General features: G+C 36.9%; 1 protein-coding gene across 5 annotated transcripts in view; it reads left to right on the top strand.

Moving 5' to 3' along the window:
* The window catches only part of RanBP3 (ran-binding protein 3), a 282,159-nt gene extending 264,327 nt beyond the window's left edge, over positions 1-17,832 (top strand). For all 5 annotated transcript variants that reach the window (XM_090404725.1, XM_090404727.1, XM_090404724.1 and 2 more), the window contains one exon: positions 15,622-17,832. In XM_090404725.1, coding sequence (XP_090260851.1) covers positions 15,622-15,996 — 375 coding nt within the window. In that variant the 3' untranslated portion in view covers positions 15,997-17,832. The remainder of the gene's footprint in view (positions 1-15,621) is intronic.
* The last annotated feature ends 6,804 nt before the right edge of the window (positions 17,833-24,636 follow it).

Below are 24,636 nucleotides of genomic sequence, written 5' to 3'. Positions count from 1 at the left end.
ACTCCTTGAGTGCTGGTGCTAGTTTCTTGGCTAAGTAATAAGTAATTCACTCCCTAGCTTCCCAGGGAGTGAATTAGGACTATCAATTCCTTCTACTATCGGCTTCAGTGGCACATTATTTTATGTATCTTTGGAAGACTGTAAATTCTAGGGACACAGGCATAATGCTTTAAAAGGTTTCCATTGGCCACATGGTAACCGACTTCACTAATTCTGTTTTTAATGTGGTTTGTTGGATTGTAGTTTATCAATTAGTATGTGTACTTGTAAGATAATAATACTCATTTTTTTCTAGGTAAGCTGTTTGGTCAAGGATGACAGTAATAGACCTTTGTTAGCTTTAGTGATATTACTACTACTGTTATTAATATTATAATGTTACTACTAAGACTTTGTACTGATGAGCAGAAATGTTGCTGCAGTGATGATGATAATATAACCAAGGATAATCTGACATTGGAAATATCCCAATTAAAATAATTTATTAGAAAATTGACCAGGGAATTGGAAAAAGTGGGAAAATTTAATGAAACTTAGACAGGATAAGAAAATGAATCGGAACAAGAAGCAGGAAAGCAAAGAACTTGGTAATAATAATAACAACAACAACAAGTTAAGGCAATTAAAATCTAAGAAAAAAGAGGTGATGTAGTAGTTATTCAATCATAAAATTTGCACTTGCTGAGTGAATCACTACTTCTAGCTTCCCAGGGAGTGAAAATTAAAGATATGACAAATAAAAAATAAAAAAAAAGGAAAAGAGATGGTAGTTCTTGTTGTAACTAATAATTTAAGTGGTGAGAAAGAAATGTGAGAGAACGAAAATAGTAGGTTGGCTACCCAGATACAACAGTACTAAATTAAGGAGGAGGGCAATGATAGCAATGGGCAAGCTGTATGCTTTACTGAATACGTTGTGGCCTAAGATTGTTGGCATTAGTGAAACCTGGCTTTCAGAATCAGATATTGTAACTGGGATCGAGTTTAATTTTGGTATTTTTAGGAATGACAGAAGAAATAGGAGAGGGTGGGGTACTACTAATATCAGACAACTTGAGTCCAGTTAGAGTAGAAATGCATGAAAACAATAATGGTAATAATGTCCCATATAGCAGTGAGTTTGAGAGTATCTGGTGTGAAGTGGAGGCTAACATGATGAAATATATGGTGGTGTGTTGCTACAGACCTGGAGGTTCAGTTACAGAGTACGATGAAATGCATCGCCAATTTTCCCTGAGAGTGACCACTAAATGGGTGACTTTAATTATCCAAACATTCATTGGATAGAAGAGAAATCTCATGATAAGAATGAAGCAGGAAGCAGAATTCATTGAGTTTGTTACTAGACAACTTTGTCAAGTAGTATGTTTAAAGAAGGAATTTGAGGTCAAAGAATGTTAGATTTGTTCATGGCATCAGAGAGGGATCTCTGTTAAGAATGACTATTTTATCACCAGTTGGTGACAGTGATCATGCCATGCTTGCCTGGGAAGTCACTAATTAATTAATGTATAATTGATTAATATAATAATTAATTAATATCATATAATTAATGTATAGTTCCAGTTAGGACTGGTTACATGCTGAAATAATAGCACTCTGCAATTTACATACACCTGTTTGATATATCTTAGCAAAGTTAACACTCTCATTAGCTTCTGACACTAGAGTACCGTCTACATTCAGTAGTTATTCTACCACATTAATTTTTTCTTTTGCTTGTGGCATTTAACAATAAAATTCTTTTGGATTGCATTCAGTAGCAATTTCTTTTCATATTCTTGATTTAGTTTTCCATGCAATACTTGTTACTTTTCTGGCCTGTGCTTTATATATTTCATAACTCCTCTCACTGTGCTTCTCACGATATTCTTTCCACATTATCTTCTTCTTATGGATCTCTTGCTTAATGAGGTTGCATATCCATTTTACTCCCACCCTATTTATTCTTCAAACTGTAGGGATACATTCAGATATTGCCTCATTTAAGAGATTCTTATGCAGTGCTGGTATCTTTCCCATTCAGTAAGTGATACTATTATTATTATTACATTGGATGAGAATGAAGTTGAAGAGTTGTTGCATAACCTGGATAAGAATTCAGCACTAGGGACAGGTGGAATATCAGCACATATGTTATTGGTATGTTCAGCCAAATTGGCTAGGCCTTTGATATGTTTGTATTAAAATTGAGTCTCAGTTCAGAAAAGATATCACAGGAATGGAAAGAATGTATGATAATTTCATTGTACAAGAGTAGTGCAAAAACTGATGTCTAACTACCAACCTCTCAGCATCTCTGGTGTTGTGGTGAAGAACTTAGGGAAGTTGCTAAGAATACACATACAGAAATGGATAGACAGATAAGCTATACTTTCCACTAAAGGAATGCCATGTTTTAGCAATTTGCTCATATTTTATGACAATGTTATGGCTGAATTGGATAAAGGGAATGGATACACTATAATACTGTTGGATTTTGCTAAGACATTTGATACCACATGAAAGGCTTTTGCATAAACTGGAGAAAAATGCATTGGGAATATAAACTCTTGACTTGGATATAAGGATGAGTGGCATACAGATATCAAACAGTGGTGTAAATCTGCCAAATTTAAGGTAACCAGTGTTCTCCAGGTTTCAGTCTTTGGGGCATTGTTGTTCATTCTATACATTAATGATGTTCCTCCTGGTTTTCCCTTTCAGTCATTTCCGACCATAGGTGACTTTGTAAGCATTGCCCACAAAGTATTCCTGGTGAGATTTTTACAGAGTAGTTCACCATCGCTTTCCCCAACCCCCCACTGGCATATTGCTGGGACTTATTCGTGACTGTAATCCACGTGTGTTCTGAGGGACGAAAACCGAGTTTCCAGGTGAACTCTTCCCCCCCCCCCCCACCTCCGTATGAGACCAGCTAACTCACCTTTAGTCAAAAAGAGACCATAAAGTTCCTCGCGTCTTGGACGGGAATCGAACTCGGGTCTTTCTGACCAAAGGGCTTCGTGAGGAGCTCCGTAGCTCAGTCTATACTGACTGAGCTACGGAGACTCTATTAATGATATTAGGAAGGGTCTAATGGGATATGTAATTGCTTGCTGCTGATGATGTGAAGATGGTAGGGCAATCAGTAATGCTACTGATATCTAGCACTTACAGAATAATTTGAATAGGCTGGAAATTTGGGCAGATGAAAATAGTTGTCAGTTTAATATTTGTTAGTGTAAAGTTATGCACTTTAGTATAATGAGATTTCCAGTAGTGTATTAGCAGAGTTATACTACAAGAAACTAATAGGGCTAGGAATCTTGGCATAATAGTGGATAGGAATTTGAAGTACGAAGATTACATAGCAAAAATTGCAAATACAGCTCATAGGATAACTGCAGTGTTGAAGTGAACCTTGACATATAAGGATGTGGAAGTCATTTTTCCTCTTTATAAGGTCTTGATAAGACCACAACTGGATTATTGTGCACAGATTTGGTCACCTGGGTTCTAAGGGGATAAAGAAACTGTGGAAAGGGTGCAAAGGAGAGTTACAAAGATTATATCCAGATTATGCAATTTAGATTGACAGATTGCAAGTATGTGGATTTATCCTGATAGATAGATAGTTCTGATTACAGTTTAAAAACATTTTGCACGTGTTGTTTCTTGAGATTTTCTTTTGCACTAAGTGCTAGTATCAAAGAAAATTCAAAGAAGCCTGCGAGATGCCTACCCTCCTGATATCTTATATAAGATGTATGATACGAAGTAACTATGTGGATATGTGTTTAAGTTCAAATATGGTGTGCAAAAGTGACAATGATATGAATATCATTGAGCACTATGAATCTGGTGAAGGAGTGGAAATGTACACTTTGGGTTCAGAATTTTTTTGAGTGTGTCTGTGTACAAAAAAGAGAAGGTTGCCCAAGCAGACTGTAGCTGCAAGTATATGAAAAAGCCAGGAGGTCTATACTCAAATGCTGGAAACATAGAAACAAAGGAGTAGAGTTCATTGCTTTCATAAATATGTTTTGGCCTAAAAGTATTGACATAAGTGAAACCTGGTTATCAGAGTCATGTGTAGCAGCTGGAATTGAGTGTAAAGGGTGTAGTATTTTTAGGAAGGACAGAAAAGATAGAAGGTGGAGGTACTAGTAATGATGTCGGATGATTTGTGTCCACTTAGAGTAGAAACTCATGAAAGCAATAATAGTAGTAATGTCCTATGTAGGAGTGAATTTAAAGCTATCTGGTGTGAAGTCTAGGCTAATAGGAGGAAATATATGGTTGGCTGTCACCAGGTCTATAGTCTGGTGGTTCAGGTGCTGATGACAATGAAATGCATCACCAAATTATCCTGATTATTATTATTATGGGCAACTGCAAGGAGTCCTTAGACTCATCGAGGGAGGCCCTAAACATCATGTCCATCACAACTATTCGACATTCACGCAGTATCTATCATACTTTGTCTTAAACTCATTCACTGTCATAGCACCCACAACACTCTGGCAGCTTATTCCACTCATTCACCACTCTAAAAGTAAAAAGTCGAGCTCTAACACTCTTACTAACCACACTCTTGCCCAGCTTCCATGGATGTCCCCTAGTCCTCCCACCAACAGTATTTGTTAAAGGGAGGTCATGTTTTATCAACTTGCTTATGTACCATAACAAGGTGACAAATATATTATTACGGGCAACTCCAAGGAGTCGATAGACTCATCGAGGGAGTCCCTAACATCATGTAAAGAACAACCATTCGACATTCACACAGTATTTATCATACCTCGCCTTGAACTCATTCACAGTCATGGCACCCACAACAGACTCTGGCAGCTTATTCCACTCATTCACCACTCTAAAAGTAAAAAGTCGAGCTCTAACACTCTTACTAACCACACTCTTGCCCAGCTTCCATGGATGTCCCCTAGTCCTCCCACCACCAGTTGAGGACAGATTGCAAGTATGTGGATTTATTCTGATAGATAGATAGTTCTGATTACAGTTTTAAAACATTTTGCACGTGTCGTTTCTTTAAATTTTCTTTTGCACTAAGTGCTAGTATCAAAAGTCCTCTTCTCAAAAATATCCTCTGAATTAATCTCATAGAAACCCTTCATTAATTTGAATGTCTCAATCATATCACCCCTTTTCTGCCTATCAACCAATTTCTGCAACCTACAAATCTTCAACCTGTTCTCATAAAGTTCATTCCATAGACCCGCTATCATCTTAGTCACTTGCCTCTGGATCCTCTCCAGCTCCTCCCCATCAAGAAGAAACCCTGGCACCCAAATCTGGACACAGTAGTCAAGATGGGGTCTTATCAAGGCTCGATACAGAGGAACAATAACTTGCTTGTCTCTGCTCGTCAAAGTATTCTTCGGTAACCAAGTAATTTGATGAGCTGATTTAGCCACTTTTGTAATGTGCCCCCTAAACTTCAACTCTCAAATCCCTGGCCTCGTCAATCTCCTGGAGTACAGTTAAACCAATGTGGTATACTGCTGCTAATCTTTTCACCCCAAAATGCATAACCTTACCTTTTGCCACAGTAAATTGACATCCATTCTCCTTAGCCTAGTTCTCCAATCTATTCAAATCATCCTGCAAAAATTTGACATAATGTGCATTCACTATTGCTCTACCCAACTTTGCATCATCAGCAAACAAATGAACAGTTCCTCAGAGATCCTTTCCTATATCGTTAATGAACAAATTAAATGGTAGTGGTCCAAGAACAGAACCTTGCAGCACACCACTTGTCACAAGCCGTCTTTTGGACTCTACTCCTGAATAAACTACTCTCTGATATCTCTCCATCACCCACCCTGTTATCCATCTCACCAAGCCAATATCCATCCCCCATATGCTGCAGTTTACTGATTAGAATTCCATGTGGTATCCTGTCAAAGACCTTAGCAAGGTCCAGCAGTATCACTGTAAACCCATTACCCTTATCCAGTTCAGCCGTCACTCTGTTATAAAACGTGAGCAAGTTACTGAGGCATGATCTACCCTTCACAAAACCATGCTGTCCCCCATACAGTATCCCATTTTCATCTATCCATTCCTGTATTTTTTCTCTTGACTACTTTCTCCAAGACCATGACAAGAACTCCTGATATGCTGATCAGTTGGTAATTTGCAACAGCAGTCTTGGAATCTTATTCATGCAGTGGAACTATTTTTCCCCTCTTTACACCCCCTCAGGACTAACCCAGACCTGAGACTCAAATTAAACAAAATGGTCAAGGTCACTGACAATTCTTTAGCCGCTTCACATACGACCTGAACTGGTATACGAGAGGTGTTCAACCCGTTGATCGTGGAGGGATTTTTGGTCGATCTGTTGTGTATTCCTCCTTACTTACATATTTTATTTATCATTATTTGGTATTATATTTAATTTGCTTTAAGTGTATTGCTAGTGTTTATTTATTTTTCGTTAAAATTGTCAAATCAGTAATTTTCTTATAAGTCCGGGTAAATGAATTAATTTGGATCAGTGGAAGTCAAACAGCGAGCCGAGTGAATACGATTATAAGCAGAGTGTAAAAACTCGATTGTAGCTTAAATATTAAATATTCCAAGACATTACATCAATTTTTTACTTAGGTTAAGTCCCATGTGAATATTGTAAAAAAATAAACTTTGTTTGTCTTGGTATAGTTTGTATTTGACGTTTTTGTAAATAATTCTTTTGAAGCTAACTGTATATACTACTTTAATAAGAATATGTTAGAGTGTTAAAAACAAAAGGCAATGTTTTTGTCGCCGAAGCTGTACATGGCAGCATTAGAAAGACTGTTATTGAAACTTGTATGTATGAGAAAGGCTTGCAGGCTCTAAGTGTAAACATCTCCGAAGTCAGTCAGAAAGAGTTCAAACAACTTTCCGATGGCTGGCAACTTACAATCAAAAGAAAGCGGAGAAGGACAAAAGGCGTGCCGAACTTGAAACTTAAGATGAAAGACTCATACTGATTCTTTGGGGGTTGCCAAACTTCATGCGAGGTCTCAGAGGAGGCCTAATAAAAAGGGACTGAAGCAAGCAGAAGGGGTGCCAGTTCCAGAATTGCTGTCAAAGAGACTGCCCGGATCCACATTGCTTGAGAGAGGAGTTTCTCGCTTCCAGAAAGGAGCTTCTCAGTTTTAGACGTCACTAGAGAGAGAGACTACTTCTAGGAAACAAGGTTTCAAATTGCCGGAGAAAAGTTTCCAGGCCAGGTTAATGTCAGACATTCACCGGTGTGTTGTGTTTTCATTACAATTTGATGAATCAAACGACTTCACTGATATTGTTTAGTTAATGGTATTTATTCGCATGGTATTTCAAGATTATTCAAGTAAAGAAAAACTTTTAAAATTTATACCATTATTGGGAAGGACTAGGGGAGAAGACATTTTTTCGGCATTTGATGAATTTGTGAAACAACACAAACTTCCGCTTTTTAAACCTGTGTCTATTACTACTAATGGTGCTCCTGCAATGATAGGTAATAAATCAGGCTTCATTTCATTATGTAAAAACGATGACATATATCCAGATTTTTAACGCACCACTGTATTATTCACCAACAAGTACTGTGTAGTAAAAGATGTTTTTGATATTTAAAATTGTAAATTCTGTTTGAGGAAAAGCCTTGCAACGGCAGTTATTTAAATTACAGGCAGATAATGATAGGGAACTTCTATTGTACAATAATGCTCGCTGGCTTAGCAGAAGTCAATTTTTAGAAAGATTTCTTGTATTAATTAACAATATAAAAAATTTTCTTGATGAAAAAGGAGATATTTATCCACAATTGAGTGATAAAAGATGGTTGTTACACTTATCATTTTTAGTTGATTTCTGTACGAAATTAAGCAGTTTACTTTTAGAGTTACAAGGTAGAGATAAAAATTTAATTGACATGTTAAGTTCAATAAACATTTTCTAACAATACTTTTATTAAAGAAAAATATAAATGACCACGAATTTAGACATCTCCTATATTTATTACAATTTTTTGAACAAAATCAAGAAATGCTTTGCTATGATTTAAAAGAATTTATTCATGAAATAGAATTAGTTGAAGAAGAAATAAATTCGATTAAATAAAATAAAATCTTTTATCAATAATCCATTTCAAGAAAACTTGAACATCACAGAAATTTCAAATAAAATTAGTGGGCTGTTTGATGTAAACCAAGCTGAAGTAGAACTTGAGATAATAAACATTCAGAATAGTTTACATTTAAAATCAATAAACAATGAAGTCATTTGGAGGTATGCACATGAAAAATTCCCAATATTAACTGATATTGTGCGAAAAATTCTGTCATATTTCGGATCGACATACTTGTCAGAATTCTCTTTTTCAAATATGACTGTCATAAAAAATCAGTTAAGAAACCAAATTACAAATGATCATTTGGATGATTATTTGCGATTGGCCACTTCTTCATATCAACTTGACTATGAAAATATTGCGAGATCCAAACGATGCCAAATTTCACATTAACTTTTTTTTTTTTTTTTTAATCAACTACCATTTCCTGTAAGTTGTGAGTTTGTAATCAATCTGTTGTTTTTTTCTAACTTGTTTTCCAAAATAGAGAAATAAATATTTTATTCCAATATATATTTTTTTTTTTTGTTATATAAAAATAATTAAAAGTGATAAATAAATTTTTAAATACACAAAGTTTTTAGTTGTGTATTTTTTTTAGTTGTTTATTTGTGCGTAATCAGATATCAGATTCAATGTGATCTATATAAGAGAGTAGATCGTCGAATAACTTTTTTTAGAAAAGTAGCTTGGGTAGTAAAAAAGGTTGAATACCACTGCGGTATACCATCGAATCCCACAGATGTATTCACATTATGGTTTTGTAACAGTCTATTCACCTCCACTTCATTCACCACAATTTCTGTATAAGCTATTGGTTCCTTCATTCCTGCAATGTCACCACCTGGATGATATACTCTTGCAAAATGCTCGCTCAGTAATTCCACTATATCGACAGATTTAGTCGCCTCCCAGGTGGCTAAATGTGTGGTAATTGTCAGATGCAATTACTAGGTCAAGCACTCTCGAATCCCTAGTGTTTTCCATTACATGCTGTCTCAGATAGTTATTCTTTAAAAACTGCAAAAAATCCAATTCCTTCCTCTCATGTGTCCTCTCCTCCTTCCAATCAAGGTTACCATAGTTGAAATCCCCCATAATTACCCTCCTTCCACTCATTGCATCTATTTGCTTATGCATACTATCTTCACCATCTATTCCATCATCTGGTCTATAGCAGCACTGCATGTATTGTTCTGCTAGTCTCAATTCCACACCAAATAGCCTCAAATGTGCTCTTTTCTCTATCCTGCAATTCAACTTCTATTCTCTTTGGCTGCAGTTCATCAGCTACCATCAATAACACTCCTCCCCCATTTTAATCTCTCTGTCCCTCCTGAACACACTATACCCTTCACATTCTACCCCACTAGCTATATCATCTTCCACTAATGCCAATAACCTGTGGCCAGGAAGATCCAACCAAGGCCAAAAATTCTTCCTTCTTGTTCCTAATACTCCTGGCATTAGTATACATGAAATGCAGAAGCCCGTTAGTCCCACCCAATCTTGATTCCTTATACTAACAATCCCATTCTGATTTGTTGTCCTTTGTACTAGCTTGGGCATATTATGCACATTCTTACACTCAACTGCCTCCCTGATGTCTGCATATCCCCCCCCCACCCTTAATAACTCTAGTTTCCCTGATTCTGCACTTTCACTTCATTCAACAACACTTTTTCCAGTCTCTGCACACCAAATCCATTCAGATGCAAACCATCCATCTTATATAAATCCTTTCTCCCATCAAACTCACCCCAGACCACTCCTCCTGCATGGCCTGCACATAGTCATTTGCAATTATGGCCCTCCTTCTCAACTCTTTTCTGTCATACCGTGGCAACAGACTCACTATCTTAACTCTCTCACTCTTTTCTTTTGCTACCTCTAGTAATTCCTTCAAGTCCTCATAGCAATTTTTTCTCCTTTTAAATCATTCGTTCCTGCCACTACTATCATTTCTTTCAGTACTTAAATTATCCAAACATTCATTGGATAGAAGAGAAACCTCGTGATAAAGGAGAATTTATGAACTGCTGTAAGACAACTTTCTCATGCAGCATGTGAAAAAGGGAACTCGAGATCAGTGTATTAGATTTGATCATAGTGTCAGAAAGGGTTTCAGGTTAAAGAATGAATGTTTTGCCACCAGTTGGTGACAGGAAGTAGCTAACTATATGGATGTTGCAATTACGACAGGCTAAATGCTGAACAAGAAACCTGGAAATTATGACAAAACTCAAGAGAATACTATCTTTAGTCCAGTGGTATCAGTTCATGAGTGCATGGGAAGCTTTGAAAAGTTGCCTAAATGAGGAATTATCTAAATGTGTCCCTAGAGATTTCTGGTGTGTATAACCAATGGGGATGGGGGAGTCCATGTTGCAAGTGAAAGAAATAATGTATGTGGAAGAATAACTTTAGTGAATGCAGATGATAACATTGTGTCAGAAGTAGATAAGATTGTCAAATAACAAGTGCGCACTTTGCTAAGATCTGTTTATTAGGTGTATATAACATAGTGCATAATACTACCACTGCATTGGATGAAAAGACAGAGGTGCATAAGAATGGGGTTCGAGAGCTGTCACATTACTTCAGCAAGAAGGCCAGATGGGATGTCAGCACATGTATTAAAGGAATGTTCAAAGGAAATGTCTTGGCCCTTGACATGTTAGTGTAACTTGAGTCTCAGCTGAGGAAAGATCCCACAGAATATATGATAGTTCCATTGTACAAGACTGGTGCAAAAACTGATGTGTGTAACTACTGACTTATCAGTATCTGTGAAGCGGTGATGATTTTAGAGAAGTTGGTAAGAACTCTCATTGGAAAATGGGTTGATGGACAAGCTATACTTTGCAAAGAGAAGCATGGGTTTACTGATAGGAGGTTATGTTATGGTTGAGTTTTGGATAAAAGGGAATGGCTACACTATAATACTGTTAGATTTTGCTGAGATGCCACATAAGACTGTTGCATAAATAGGGAAATATGGGATTGGAATATAAACTATTGACTTGGATAAGTGGGTGACTGATGGATCAGTATCAGAAAGTGGTATATAGTGAGTATGAATTTACCAGATTTAATGTGACCCCAGTGGTGTTTCTCAGGAATCATAGCTTGGCACGTGGTTCAGTCTATATATTAATGATATTGAAAAGGACCTGACAGATGCTCAATTCGTGTGCTGATGATACAAAGATAGGCAGGGTAATCAGGGATGTTATTGATGTACAGCACTTACAGAATGATTTGTGTAACCTGGAATGTTGAGCAAATGATAATGGCTGCATTCACAGCCATTATCATTTGCACCAATTAGTAAGTGTGAAATTATGCACTTTAGCACAGTGAGATTTCTAATGGCATAATTGCAAATACAACTCAGGGGATAGCTACGATGCTGAAATGAACATCGATGTGCAAGGATGAGGAAGTTATTTTGCCTCCTTACAAGTTCTTGATATAACCACACCTGGATTGCTGTGTGCAGATTTGGTCTCCTGGGTTCAAGGGGGGGGGGGGATAAACAAGCTTGAAAGAGGTCAAAGAGATGTAACAATGATAATATCAGGATTATGGAATGTTGAATATGACAGCTTGGGAGTATGTGGACTGCCAACACTGGTAAACAGGAGAAAGAGGAGTGATGTGTTATATGGTATTGATTGATGAAGATATGCTAAGTCATGCGGGGGGGGGGGGGGGGAGGGGCATCTGTGGAAGCTGTGTTTGTGAGCAGTTAAGAAAGGGGTGAGAACTAGATTTTTCTCTCGCAGAGCAGTGATTGTATCAGTTTGCCTGTTGAAGTAGTGAGTGCATCCAGTGTAAATGGGTTCAAGAGAAGATATGACATCTCTTGTGGGTGATCTATGGCCTTTCTCAATGAGTACTTGACTTCCTGAAAGGCACTGGTAATAATAATATGCATCTTAAGTTAGCAGTTAAAAAAAAATACAATGACATGAACGTGGGTTTGATATAAAATCAAGTGTTAATCACTCATCATGCGCACTATATGGATGCCATTTTCATCCATATTAGGGATGAAAGTTATGGAGGCAGTTGAATGTAAGAATGAATATAATATGCCAGAGCAAATAAGGACAACAAATCTGAGTGGAATAGTTAATATAAGGCATCAAGGTAGGGTTGGGGCTAATGGGGGTCTTAAATTCATGTACACTAATACTAGGAGTATTAGGAACAAGAAGGAAGAGTTTTTGGCCATGGTTGGCACTTCCAGACCACAGGTTATAGGTATTAGTGAAACATGGCTGACTGTAGATGATATAACTAGTGGGATTGAATGTGATGGGTATAGTGTGTTCAGGAATGACAGAGAGAATAAAATGGGGGGAGGAGTATTGTTGATGATAGCTGATGAGCTCCAGCCAAGGAGAATAGAAGTTGAATTGCAGGATAGAGAAAAGAGCACATTTGAGGCCATTTGGTGTGAGATTGTGGCTAGCAGAACTAAATATACAATTGGGTGCTGCTATAGACCAGGTGATGGAAAAGATGGTGGTGACAGTATGCACAAGCAAATAGAAGAAATGGGTGGAAGGAGGGTGATTATTATGGGAGATTTCAACTATGGTCGCATTGATTGGAGTGAGGAGAGGACACACGGGAGGAAGGAACTGGATTTTATGCGGTTATTAAGGGATAACTATCTGCGACAGCATGTAATGGAAAATACTAGGGGTCAGAGAGTGCTTGACCTAGTAATTACATCTGAGGATTTGGCTGTAACAAATATGACCACATTGCCACCAATCGGTGAGAGTGATCATAGGGTCTTAACTTGGGAGGTGGCTAAAGGTGTAGAATTTTCAATTAAGACAGGGTACATGTGGAATTATCGGGCTGGAAAGTATGACAAGCTTAGGAGTTTGATTGGTTCGGTGCCATGGCATGTACAACTGCAAGGACTAGAAGTTGATAGTGCATGGGAGGTAGTTAAGAAGTGCTTGCATGAAGCAATGGCTGACTGTATACCTAGAGTCCGAATAATAAATCAAGTGGGGGTTAAATGGATGAATAACACCATTAAGCTTGAGTTGCAAAAAAAGAAACAACTATGGAGGGAATTTAAGGAGAAGGGTGACCGGCAGGCACATGAACGGTATAAAGCGCAGGCCAGAAGGGTGACGAGTGTGGTAAGAAAAGCAAAAAAGGATTACGAAAGAACATTGGCCATGCAGGCTAAAGAGAATCCTAAACAGTTTTTTAGATATGTAGCAAGTAAAAGGAAAAATGTACATGGCAGATTGATTTTAAAGAATGCCGATGGTAGGGAGGTAACTGAATCAGTTGAGATAGTTGAGTTACTGAATGAGCACTTTGCAAAAGTATATCATCCAAGTGGTGACATTGCAGAAACGAATAAACCAGTAGATTATACGGGAATTGTGGTTAATGAAGTGGAGGTGAGTAGTCTATTGCATAACCTCAATGTCAATACATCTGTGGGATTGGATGGTATACCAGCTCATGTTGTACGAGAAGCAGCTAAAGAATTGTCAGTACCCTTGACCATTTTGTTTAATTTGAGTCTCGGGTCTGGGTTAGTCCCGAGCGGGTGGAAAGAGGGGAAAATAGTTCCACTGCATAAAGGTGGTTCCAAGACTGCTGTTGTAAATTACCGACCGATTAGCATATCAGGAATCATTGTCAAGGTCTTAGAGAAATTAGTCAAGAAAAGAATACAGGATTGGATAGATGAAAATGGGATACTGTATGGGGGACAACATGGTTTTGTGAAGGGTAGATCATGCCTCAGTAACTTGCTCACGTTTTATAACAGAGTGACGGCTGAACTGGATAGGGGTAATGGGTTTACAGTGATACTACTGGACCTTGCCAAGGCCTTTGATAGGATACCACATGGAACTCTAATCAGTAAACTGGAGCAGATGGATATAGATATAGGGTTGGTGAGATGGATAAGAGGGTGGTTGAAGGAGAGATATCAAAGAGTGGTTTATTCAGGAGTGGAGTCTAAAAGACGTCTTGTGACTAGTGGAGTGCCACAGGGCTCTGTTCTTGGACCACTGCTTTTCAATTTGTTCATCAATGATATTGGAAAGGATCTGAGAGGAAGTGTTCACTTGTTTGCTGATGATGCAAAGTTGGGTAGAGCAATTGTGAGTGCACAGGATGTCAAAATTTTACAGGATGATTTGGATAGTTTGGAGGACTGGGCTAGGAAAAATGGATGTCAATTTAATGTGGCAAAGTGTGAGGTTATGCACTTTGGGGTGAAAAGAATAGCAGCAGTATATCGCATTGGTGAAACCATACTCCAGGAGATTGATGAGGCCAGGGATTTTTTTGAGTGTTGGTGGATAGGGAATTGAAGTTTAGGGGGCACATTGCAAAAGTAACAAACAGCTCACCAAATCACTTGGCTTCTGAAAAATACTTTAACATGCAGAGACGAACAAGTTGTTGTTCCTCTGTATCGAGCCTTGATAAGACCCCATCTGGACTTCTGTGCCCAGCTATGGGCACCAGGGTTTCTTCGTGATGGGGAGGAAGTGGAGAGGGTCCAGAGACGAGTGACCAAGATGATAGCAGGTCTGTGGAATGAACCTTATGAGAATAGGTTGAAGATTTGTGGGTTGCAGAAATTGGACGATAGGCGAAGGAGGGGTGATATGATTGAGACATTCAAATTACTGAAGGGTTTTTATAAGATTGATCCAGAAGATATTTTTCTTATCAGTCATATGATAAGATATGTCATGAAAATACGTCAGCATTTCTTTTAGTTTGGAGTGCAATTTGACAGACAAGGTGGATTGTGATTATTGTTGCATATGAAGCTCAGTTAAAAATAGGATGGGTCCTGTTTTGGGTGACTTCAAGTTGATGTACACTGATCAGGTTTGTTTGTGCCATGTGTAATGAAGTGGATAGATTATTGGATTTTGTTTAAAAATATTTGTTGAGAATTTTAATAACTGTATTTGATGTTGAAGAGTTCAGTTTTAGCCATGGCTGACAATGAAAATGATGATCTGTAATGGCTTCTTTAAAGCACTTTTGTTTTCTTCCATCTAAATATTTTTAGAACCAGCCATGGGTATGAAGCATTCTCCTAATCTAAACACTATTGTTGCATTAATTGCCAAAAATTTGGGAAACTGTTATCAGTTCCTACATAGCTATAATATTTCTTTTTTACAACAGAGGATGCCAAATTAGGACTTTAGATCTTTTGTCCATTACAATATGAATTGTTGAACTTACTCATTGTTGCATGTTGTTAACTGTAACATTTAATGTGCTCTGAAGATGCTGGCTTGAAATCCAGTGAAATATAAGCCAGTTAATAAGCTTCTTTTTTTTTTTTTTAATAATTTAGTTGGTTTAGTGTTATAATACCATTAAAATAAGTTGTCTTTTTGATTGCAAGTCTGAAAACCTATACAACAAATGTCAAAGTATTTATATAATGGTTTTAAAATAAAGAATCAAATATTTCTTTCATCTAGGCTCATCCTAAGGATTCTGAGCAACTGTTCAGTGCCCTGGATTGGCGTGTTACAACACTCAAGTCTCAAGATGAAACAAATCACAGAGATGGGAATAATGAAGCTATATCAGCTGTGCAAGAAGCCACAAGTTCTACTGGATTACCCGACTCTTCTAGCAGTGATGGTTATAAACACTTTTCATCAAAAAGACCCTGTATATCAACATCACGGGAAGTTGGTGCCGATAGTAGTACTGAAATTGAGTGTTCTCAGGGAAGAAGCAGCACTTCAGACAATGTTGTTGATTCTACAGATTCGAGGGGGGTGCTCTGCTTTGCCAATGATGATGATGGAGGTGGTGAAATCAATCAGCAAACTGTTTCCAGTGGATAAGTGTAAATTATTATAAGAACTCCCAATGACTTAGGTTGAAATATTGTTTCTTCTCTGCTTTCACTTTTTCTTCTATTTTGTTTTAACTGTGTCATTTTGTTATTCACATCATGTAGATTAAGCCCTCTAGCCTTGGCAGCGTATCATGTCAATGTATTAATTTCTTTAGCACACCATAGCAGTTTACCAAAAGTAGGGATATGTTTTGATTTCCTGTTCTATTATAATTAATTTAGAAATATAATTAAGTTCTTGCTAGATTAATAAATATACTGTGTTTTTTACTCTTTGTGTTATTAATGTCATTCTGTGTGGATCTTAAGTGGATTGATTCATTTGCTCTTTTACTTCTGGTGCTAAATTTTAAAACTAAATTTTGCAGATTGCTTAAATATTAACACATTATCCACTGGGGTATACTATCGTCATTCCAAATCAACCCCTCCCAACAAGACATTATTGCAAATTCTATTTTACTTTGCTTGCTAATATGCTAGAGGGAATAATCTTTTAGAGCAAAGGTGTTTTGTTCTGAGGATGTATTTTAAATCCAGAAAGACATAATACACATACATTTTGTTTCCTAGGAAGTTAATTTTTGAACAGAAAATGTCACATCCATTTGAAGGTAGTTGTGGATTGTTACAAAATACCTGATTACTTCTTTTTGCCCAAGACTGATGATTTTATTCAGCTTCTAGGTAATAGGAGAATATAAGCAGTTTTAAAACTGAAATTAAAACATAATTCTGTCACTTTATATCAGAATATTGAAGTTATCAAGTGTATTTTGTCCTTCTCTTCATTGTAAAGCATTGTTCTGTAAATATAATAAAACTTGCTCTCATGTGTGGAAATTATTTAATATCAGATTAATTGTAGCTTTATGTATGTGGTGTGTGTGTGTGTGTGTAATACACACACACACACTCTGCATTAAAAAGAACATAGAGAGATATTTGGATTCCAGAATCTTTTATGAGCTTCATGGTTAAATAACACATTGTGCTTATTATCTGCAAAAGTATATAGTCCTGTGGACTAAGTTGGTCTAGAGACAAGGTTTTAAATTATCAGTCTGTTTGTGAAGCATTTACAAGTAGTATAAATGCCAGTTAATTTTCCTTCTGTGAATTATTGTGATAAATTCGGTGTTCTGTTCTAGAACTGATGAAGCACAATTTACAATAAATAATATGCAATGTTAATAGACATGAACTTTTTTTTTTCATGGTTAACAGAACTTTGTGTTGGTTATCAACTGCAGACAAGGTTTAATTGTTATCCATGATGGCTTCCTAACCGTTATGTAAATTTATTTTTACTAGCTATTTTTGTGTTTGTAATGATATTAATACTCTGTTTATAACACAGCTTGCCTATATGTCATTGTCATTTTTTGAATGTACAGTGTAACAGCCTTATGTGATTCATACTGCTTCATAAACTGAAAGAAGAGAATGATAAAGAATCATTTTCCCATTTTCTTTTCTTTATTTTTACCTCTTTGAGGTTTCTGTGACAAGATTTGTATTTTATATAAAGTGTTAAGAGTATTCCTATTTACAGATGTTATTTTAGATAACATCTCAGATGGCATGATATATGAAAAAAGAAAAACTGTTGCCATATTTTAACCTGCAGTGTTGATTTTTGTGAAGTTTTTATTTTAGTTTTCCTGTACTTCTACCACCCACTTGTACAACTCCAGAAAATCCTTTATGGTATTTATCGACACCGACAGAAAGGGTTTCAACATTCTGTGGCTTATCTCCCTACAGTGCCAAGGCCATTGAGCTATTTCTGGATAGTCAGTAATAAATACCTCAAATACTTTGTGGGCTCTGGTTTCCAAATTGCATTAAAAAAAAAGTCAATAAATGTAATAGAATATACCATCAGATTTTATAAGTTAATGTGACATATGTGAACTGAACAAACATTTGAGAACTGAAAGTATAATTTCATGAAAATGCATAAATTCAATTTTTAAATGGTTATATAACTGGTATATGTAGTGTACCTAAAACTGCACACATGTAATTACAATTATTTATTGAAGAATTATATATGTAGTGTACCTAAAACTGCACACATGTAATTACAATTATTTATTGAAGAATTATATATAACAATAGATAATACCAAACAATTAGTTGTCCTTATCTCTTAGGTTCCTAGAGAAGTCTGGCAAGAAATGAAGCTTGTTCTTCTAAAGTAGTCCTTAAATATGCTCTATGAGTTTGAAGTGGTATGTGGAATAGATTATATAAACACTAGGCATGAGTTTATTACTAATCAAAATAACCAGATATTTTGAACTGAAATGTACAGATCATCTTCAGTGTGACAATTAAAAAATAGAATAGCAACAATGATCAGCACTTTGACGTTTGTTATTTACTGATATTACACTTTCAAACTCTTTGGTTGTCACAGGCTTTCCTTTTTGATAAAATTGTTTAATTGTATTTTATATTCGGGCTATTTTAGCTGTCAAAAAAAAAAAAAAATCATAAGCAGAATTGAGGGCGCTGGTATAGAAGACCCACCAAGCAAATTTCTATCTGTATTATCTCAGATTTCTTGCCTCTGGATTGTGCTCTTATTTTATCACTTAAGTGATTTTTCCCAAATTCTATCTATACCAAATACAGAAGTAGATTTCATGGAACTGAAAAACTGCAGACTAACCAAAAATATGCCCTCAGGATTTCAAACAAATAAAATAAATAAATAAAAATAAAATAAAAATTTTTTCTCTTTTAATATCAGTCATAGCAAGCATTCATGCAAAGATGGTAGCAACAAAGCTGAGCACTGACAGTGCTTTGGATATTGGTACCATAGACAGACCATTGTGAAGTGATGTAGCTACGAGCTGGACATAACCAAAAAGGATAAAAGGCTATGTGTGAATTTTGTGCCAGTGCATGCATGGTAGCTATGCAAAAATCTATGAATAGGCAATGAAACATCTGGCCAACCTCAGCCAGCCATTTTTCTGTCCCTTTTGCCTCCCATCAGTAAAATAGTTTTTAAACCTCCAAATGTAAAATTTAAACTGACTGTCCTGTGGAACAAGTAAAACATTTCAGCTACTTAGGCACAATTTTTACTGAAGATGGTAAACTAAATATAGAAATAGACAACAGAATCAGCAAAGCTGGTATCGTGGGAAGTCAATTGAATAAATTCATATGGAATAAGAAAGAAATTAGTCGGAACACTAAATTAGCTGTATACAAGACTGTGTTCAAACCAATTTTAACTTATGGATCTGAGAGCTGGGTCAGAAGTAAAACACTTGACCAAAGACTAGAGACCGCAGATATGAGAGTCCTGAGAAAGATTAGAGGCGTGAACAGATGGCATCAATGGCAATATCATATTAAAAATGAGGATATTAGGAAAGAACTTGACATTGTCAGCATCCAGGAATGCGTTAGCAGAGCTAATCTCAGATGGTATGGTCACTTAAATAGAATGGGAGAGGAAAGATTAGCAAAACAAGTGTTCTCTGCCAGGTTGGCAGGAAAACGACCCAGAGGAAGACCAAGATATAGGTGGATTGATACGGTACAAAGTGCCTTAGACGATAGAAATATAAGATCTGATAATGTTGGAGTCTTGACAAGTAACAGACTGATTTGGAGGAAAATTGTAAATAGGAAGTTAGTAATGATGTAATTTTTTCATGTAGTACTGTCATATCCTGTACACCCCTTGAGGGTACATGGCAGGAATTTGATGATGATGTAAAGAACAGTGCCTTTTGCTCGAAGAGACCTCCTCCTGTAAAATTAGTGAAATAGAAAACAAGCTCAAAGGGATCACAGTCAGCATCTTGATTACTGTGAAACTTATTGAAAATGTCAACAAGTTTCACAACTTCATTGCCCAGTTGATGTGTGACATGGGTGAGGCAGAAAACAAAAAATATATATATAATGCCATCATCCTGAACTGTTGCTAAATTACAACATTTGCAAAGTAACCAAGCAGTGTAACTTTGATCCAAGATTGCTCTGGGCTGACAAATATACAGATAGATGGACCACTTCTCACACTTAGTAAAAGTGACCTCTGATATGCTTACAAGAAGATTCACATTCTTAACAGCCCAAAGGCCTTCCCGCCCTCTAAACCCATTCAAATGTATGAGCTGGCTAAGTGGGAATAAGTTCAGTGAGCACAACAACATTTAGAAGAAAAATATCACTATAACTCTTGCAATATTTTTCTTCTAAATGACAATACTGGTGTGAAAATCAAATGTCAAAATGCTCAAACACTGCATAATGAATGTACAACCCATGAACTCAATGGCAGACCTCACAAAACCTTCCAACACCATTTCACAAAGACGTGCAGTCTAAGTTACAGTCTCAGAGCTATTCATTACCACCTTCAGTCTGCAAAACCTTGCCTATTTTTCCCTGAGATTAAATTTGCCTCCTTGAGCATTACTCATCGTAGCTTTCCCAATTACACACTCTTTGATTCCTTTCACCTTAAAGGTGAATTTTGTGCATATCTTTGCTGTGATATACTATGTCAGAGTATACAGCCTAGAATCTCTTGATTTTGACCTCTTTTGGCCAAAGATCTCTACTTTTTGCAGTTCTATTACACAGCTGATTTTGGTAAATGTGCCTCAACCAATCCAAGCATTTAACATCCCATTTGGCCTTTTGCCAGAAAGATATCAGATGAATCTTGTCCAAATTGGATACCAAAAACTCCTGGTCCTGATGGCATTCTTCTGATTGCTCTAAAAGTTGGCACACTAGACTTGACTCCCACACTACGTTCCATTTTTTATGCAATTATTCCACTGGTATCTATTCTGCAGTCTTGGAAATTGGTGTGTGTCGACGTGGCATAAATGCTACTTATTAGGAGTCCTGGTTGGTTGCGTTTAATGTTGCACAGTTATTATTATTCATATGGAGTTTCCTTCCCCCCCCCCCATCCCTATTGGGGCGAGTTGAGCTCCCTCATTAGGGGTTAAGTATTTATGGCTGTAGATCCGTGTGTGTTTACGGGGCCGGTTTGCCTGCTTGCGGGATGAAAAACGCCAGATAAACTGGCAGAAAAAACCCTACTGCCCATACCCAAGACCGGCTAATTTGGCTATGGCTGAGGAAGATTCTCAAATTCCTCACGTCTTCGATAGGAATCGGACTTGAGACACTCCTTCCCCAGTCATATGGTTGCGAAGCGCACAGCCACTAGGCTACTATGACTACGTTGCACAGTAAGGCTCTGCATTGATTGTTCCTCCTCACAGCAAGAAACCCACCAACAGAACACTGTGACCATGACTTTTCAGGCAGTGGGAACATTTTGAATTTTTTGTGCACAGGCGATTATGGATGAAGTCTTGTTTACTCTCCAGGGTAAAGTGATGAACCCATGTCTTGTCTCCTTTGTCACTGTATTGCAGCAGATTCTTGAGGCACATCCCCATGTGTGTTGCCTTGTGCTCCTCTGACAATTGTCAGGGCACAAAGATCACATCTTACGAAAGCCAAGGAAATTCATGAACGGTGGACTTACTCGAGTTCACCACTTCTGCAATTTCACTAGCCAGTCTTCAAGAACGCGATGCCCTTAATGTGCAAAATGTTGTCTTCTGTCTTGCTCAATGAAGGCCTGTCCATCTGATGTCAATCTTCAATGCCACTTGGTGAAACTCTTTTGCTTGCAAAAAAAATGAATAACTGAGATGTTTACAATGGACACCTGTTTTTGACCACACTCACTCAGTAGCTACCATCTTGCAAATGGAATTAGCTGTGAGGTGACAGTAGTGTCACACTGCAATGGCAGTCTTTTTGAATGTTATTAACAGCTCTCTGTCCATCATGTTTTATCTCATTCCCTTCCATTACTTTTTGAAAACCTTTCACATAAAAAAGAGCAATTAAATTAATTCATCACAATTCACATAGATAATTTTCCTACTCTGTTATAAAGAAAAAACTACAACCTTTTTTCTGGGTGTTGTGGAAAAGATGTTTTTGCCAGAGTCACATTCTGAAGACAATCTTCATTACTATGATCATTATGTCCTTGAATCGCATTCACCATTGAAAATTAGTTTTCCTGGACATCTTTCTGCTCTTCAGCATGCTACTAATAACTTCATTATATGCACTGGATCGGAGAAGATCCAGTGCATAATAGACAAGCCTGTTATAGCTTGGTGCCTATTTTTTTCATCACTAAATTTTGATATGTACTCTCAGGGGATGTACAGGATATTATGATAGATAGAAAGTTGAAGTTCAGGAGCCATGTGGCAAAGATTGCAAATACAACTCAAAAGATAATTTCAATGCTGAAACAAATGTTCACATGTAAAGATAAGGATGTTATTTTGCCTCTTTACAAGGCCTCGATAAGATCTCACTTGGACTATTGTGTGCAGGTCTGGTTTCTGTTGTGATTCTGGTATATTCAGTATTCCACAATCTGATATCAGGATTGTGGAATACTGATTATGAAGACAGATTGAGAATTTGTAGACTTCAGACACTATCAAACAGGAGTGATAAGTCATACAGGATTCATACATTCAATTGGTGGAATTTTTCACTTTATGGAGGGTGGGGAAAGGACAAGAGAATGAAAGCTTCCTTGGAAGCTAAGAATGAAGGCCACTAAGAAGGGGGTGAGGGCTAGATTTTTCTCTGAGGGTGGTGCGTGATTGGAATGGATTGTCAATGGATGTTGTTGAGTGCAAGCAGCGTGAATAAGTATGATAGCTGGTGTGTGTTTAGTATGTGGCCTCCCTCGATGAGTCTCTGACTCCCTGGTGGTCTTTCTTAATAATAATATCATAAACCTGCCTTCTCTGTGACCACATCATCCTTCTCAGAAAACTGGTATCACTAAAATGCTTCTCAATAGAGTACACATCATTTGCTCAGATCCCTCACACATTAAAGTAGAACTGGACATTATCTACACCATGGACATTCTGCTGCATGTGGAATCATGCAGCAGAATATCTTCATCCTAGAGAAGATCCAGTGCATAATAGACAAGCCTATTATAGCTGGTGCCTATTTTCTTAATTAAATTTTGATATGTACTCTCGGGGGATGTACAAGATATTATAATAGAACTACATGAAAAAGTTTCTTCATTACTAACTTCCGATTTACAATTTTTCTCCAAATGAATCTCATCTATCAAGATCCATTATCAGATCTTATATTTCTGTCTTATGGGGCACTATTTACTGAATCGATCCACCTACATCCTGTGGATCTTTTTCTAGTCGACCTGGCAAACGGTTGTTTTGCTAATCTTTCTTCTTTCCTTTCTATTTAAATGATCCTACTACCTGAGATTAATTCTACTAACACATCTTCCTGAATTCCAGCCTACTGTGTTGCATAGTTTCATTGATGACAGCACACTACGTTCATCATCATAATCATCTGACAAACCTTGTAATGCACAAATCACAACCTCTACAATCTTAATCTCAATTCTGCATTATAGTGCTAACAGTGAACAAGGTCTTTCCTAATATCCTCATTTTTAATGTGATTTTCCATTGATGCCATCTGTTCATACTCCTAATCTTTCTCAGGACTCATATCTGTGGTCTCTAGTCAAGTGTTTTATTTCTAACCCAGCTCTCAGATCCATAAGTGAAAATTGGTTTGAACACAGTACACACACAGTGTCTTGTATACAGCTAATTTAGTGTTTTGACTAATTTCTCTCTTATTCCATATAAATTTATTCAGTTCACTTCGTACCATACTAGCTTTGTTGATTCTGTTGTCTATTTCCAAATTTAATTTTCATCTTTCCTAAAAATTGTGCTTAAATAGCTGAAATGTTTTAGGTGTTCTATAGATTCTCCATTTCGGATACAGTTGATATTTTCGATGTTTCAGCCTATTTTCACTGTCTTTGTTTTTATTGCTGATTTTCATACCACAGTCATTCACTTTAGTTAGGTGATCTTGCAGTTGCAGACATATACTGGATTTATTTAGAAGTATAACATCACATCTGCATAAAGTAAAGAGCTGAGATTAACATCAGTGTTTTTGATATCAGGTTTAATACCACTTTGCTTCATATGATCCATATGTATTATGAATAACAGTGGAGATATGTGGTTGTTACACACCTGATTTAAGATCAAGCTATCTTACTGTACCTCCTTTAATTCTAACTGCTGATTTGTGGCTCAAATAAAGACTGTGTATTGCTCAATATAATGTCCCATTTACACCACATAACCGTAGTGTTTTTAAAAACTTTCCTCTTGGCTCCTTGTCATATACCTTTTCCAGATCCAAAACTTAAATACAGATCCTTGTTATGTTCCGTTGATTTTGAGCTATTTTAAAAGTGAAAAATCTGATCCTGACCAATTGGCCTAAATGCAGCTTGTTCCCTTCTACAATTTTTCTTAGCTGTTTCTCAAGTATACTTGCATAAATCTTACCAGGAACACTCAGTAAAGATATAGCTCTGTAATCTTGCAGAATTTCATAGTACTACCTTGGGGGTACTATGAAAGCTCTACTCCAATCCGGAATTTGACCATTTCACCAGGCTTTCTGAATTATGTAATTCATCATAATGCAAAATGGCATGTTTTCT

The sequence above is a fragment of the Typopeltis vanoorti genome, chromosome 15, assembly GCF_054136105.1.
Source record: "Typopeltis vanoorti isolate ZY-2024b chromosome 15, IOZ_Tvanoo_1.0, whole genome shotgun sequence".
Classification (NCBI taxonomy): Eukaryota; Metazoa; Arthropoda; class Arachnida; order Uropygi; family Thelyphonidae; genus Typopeltis; species Typopeltis vanoorti.
This window is presented reverse-complemented; position numbering and strand designations above follow the sequence as displayed.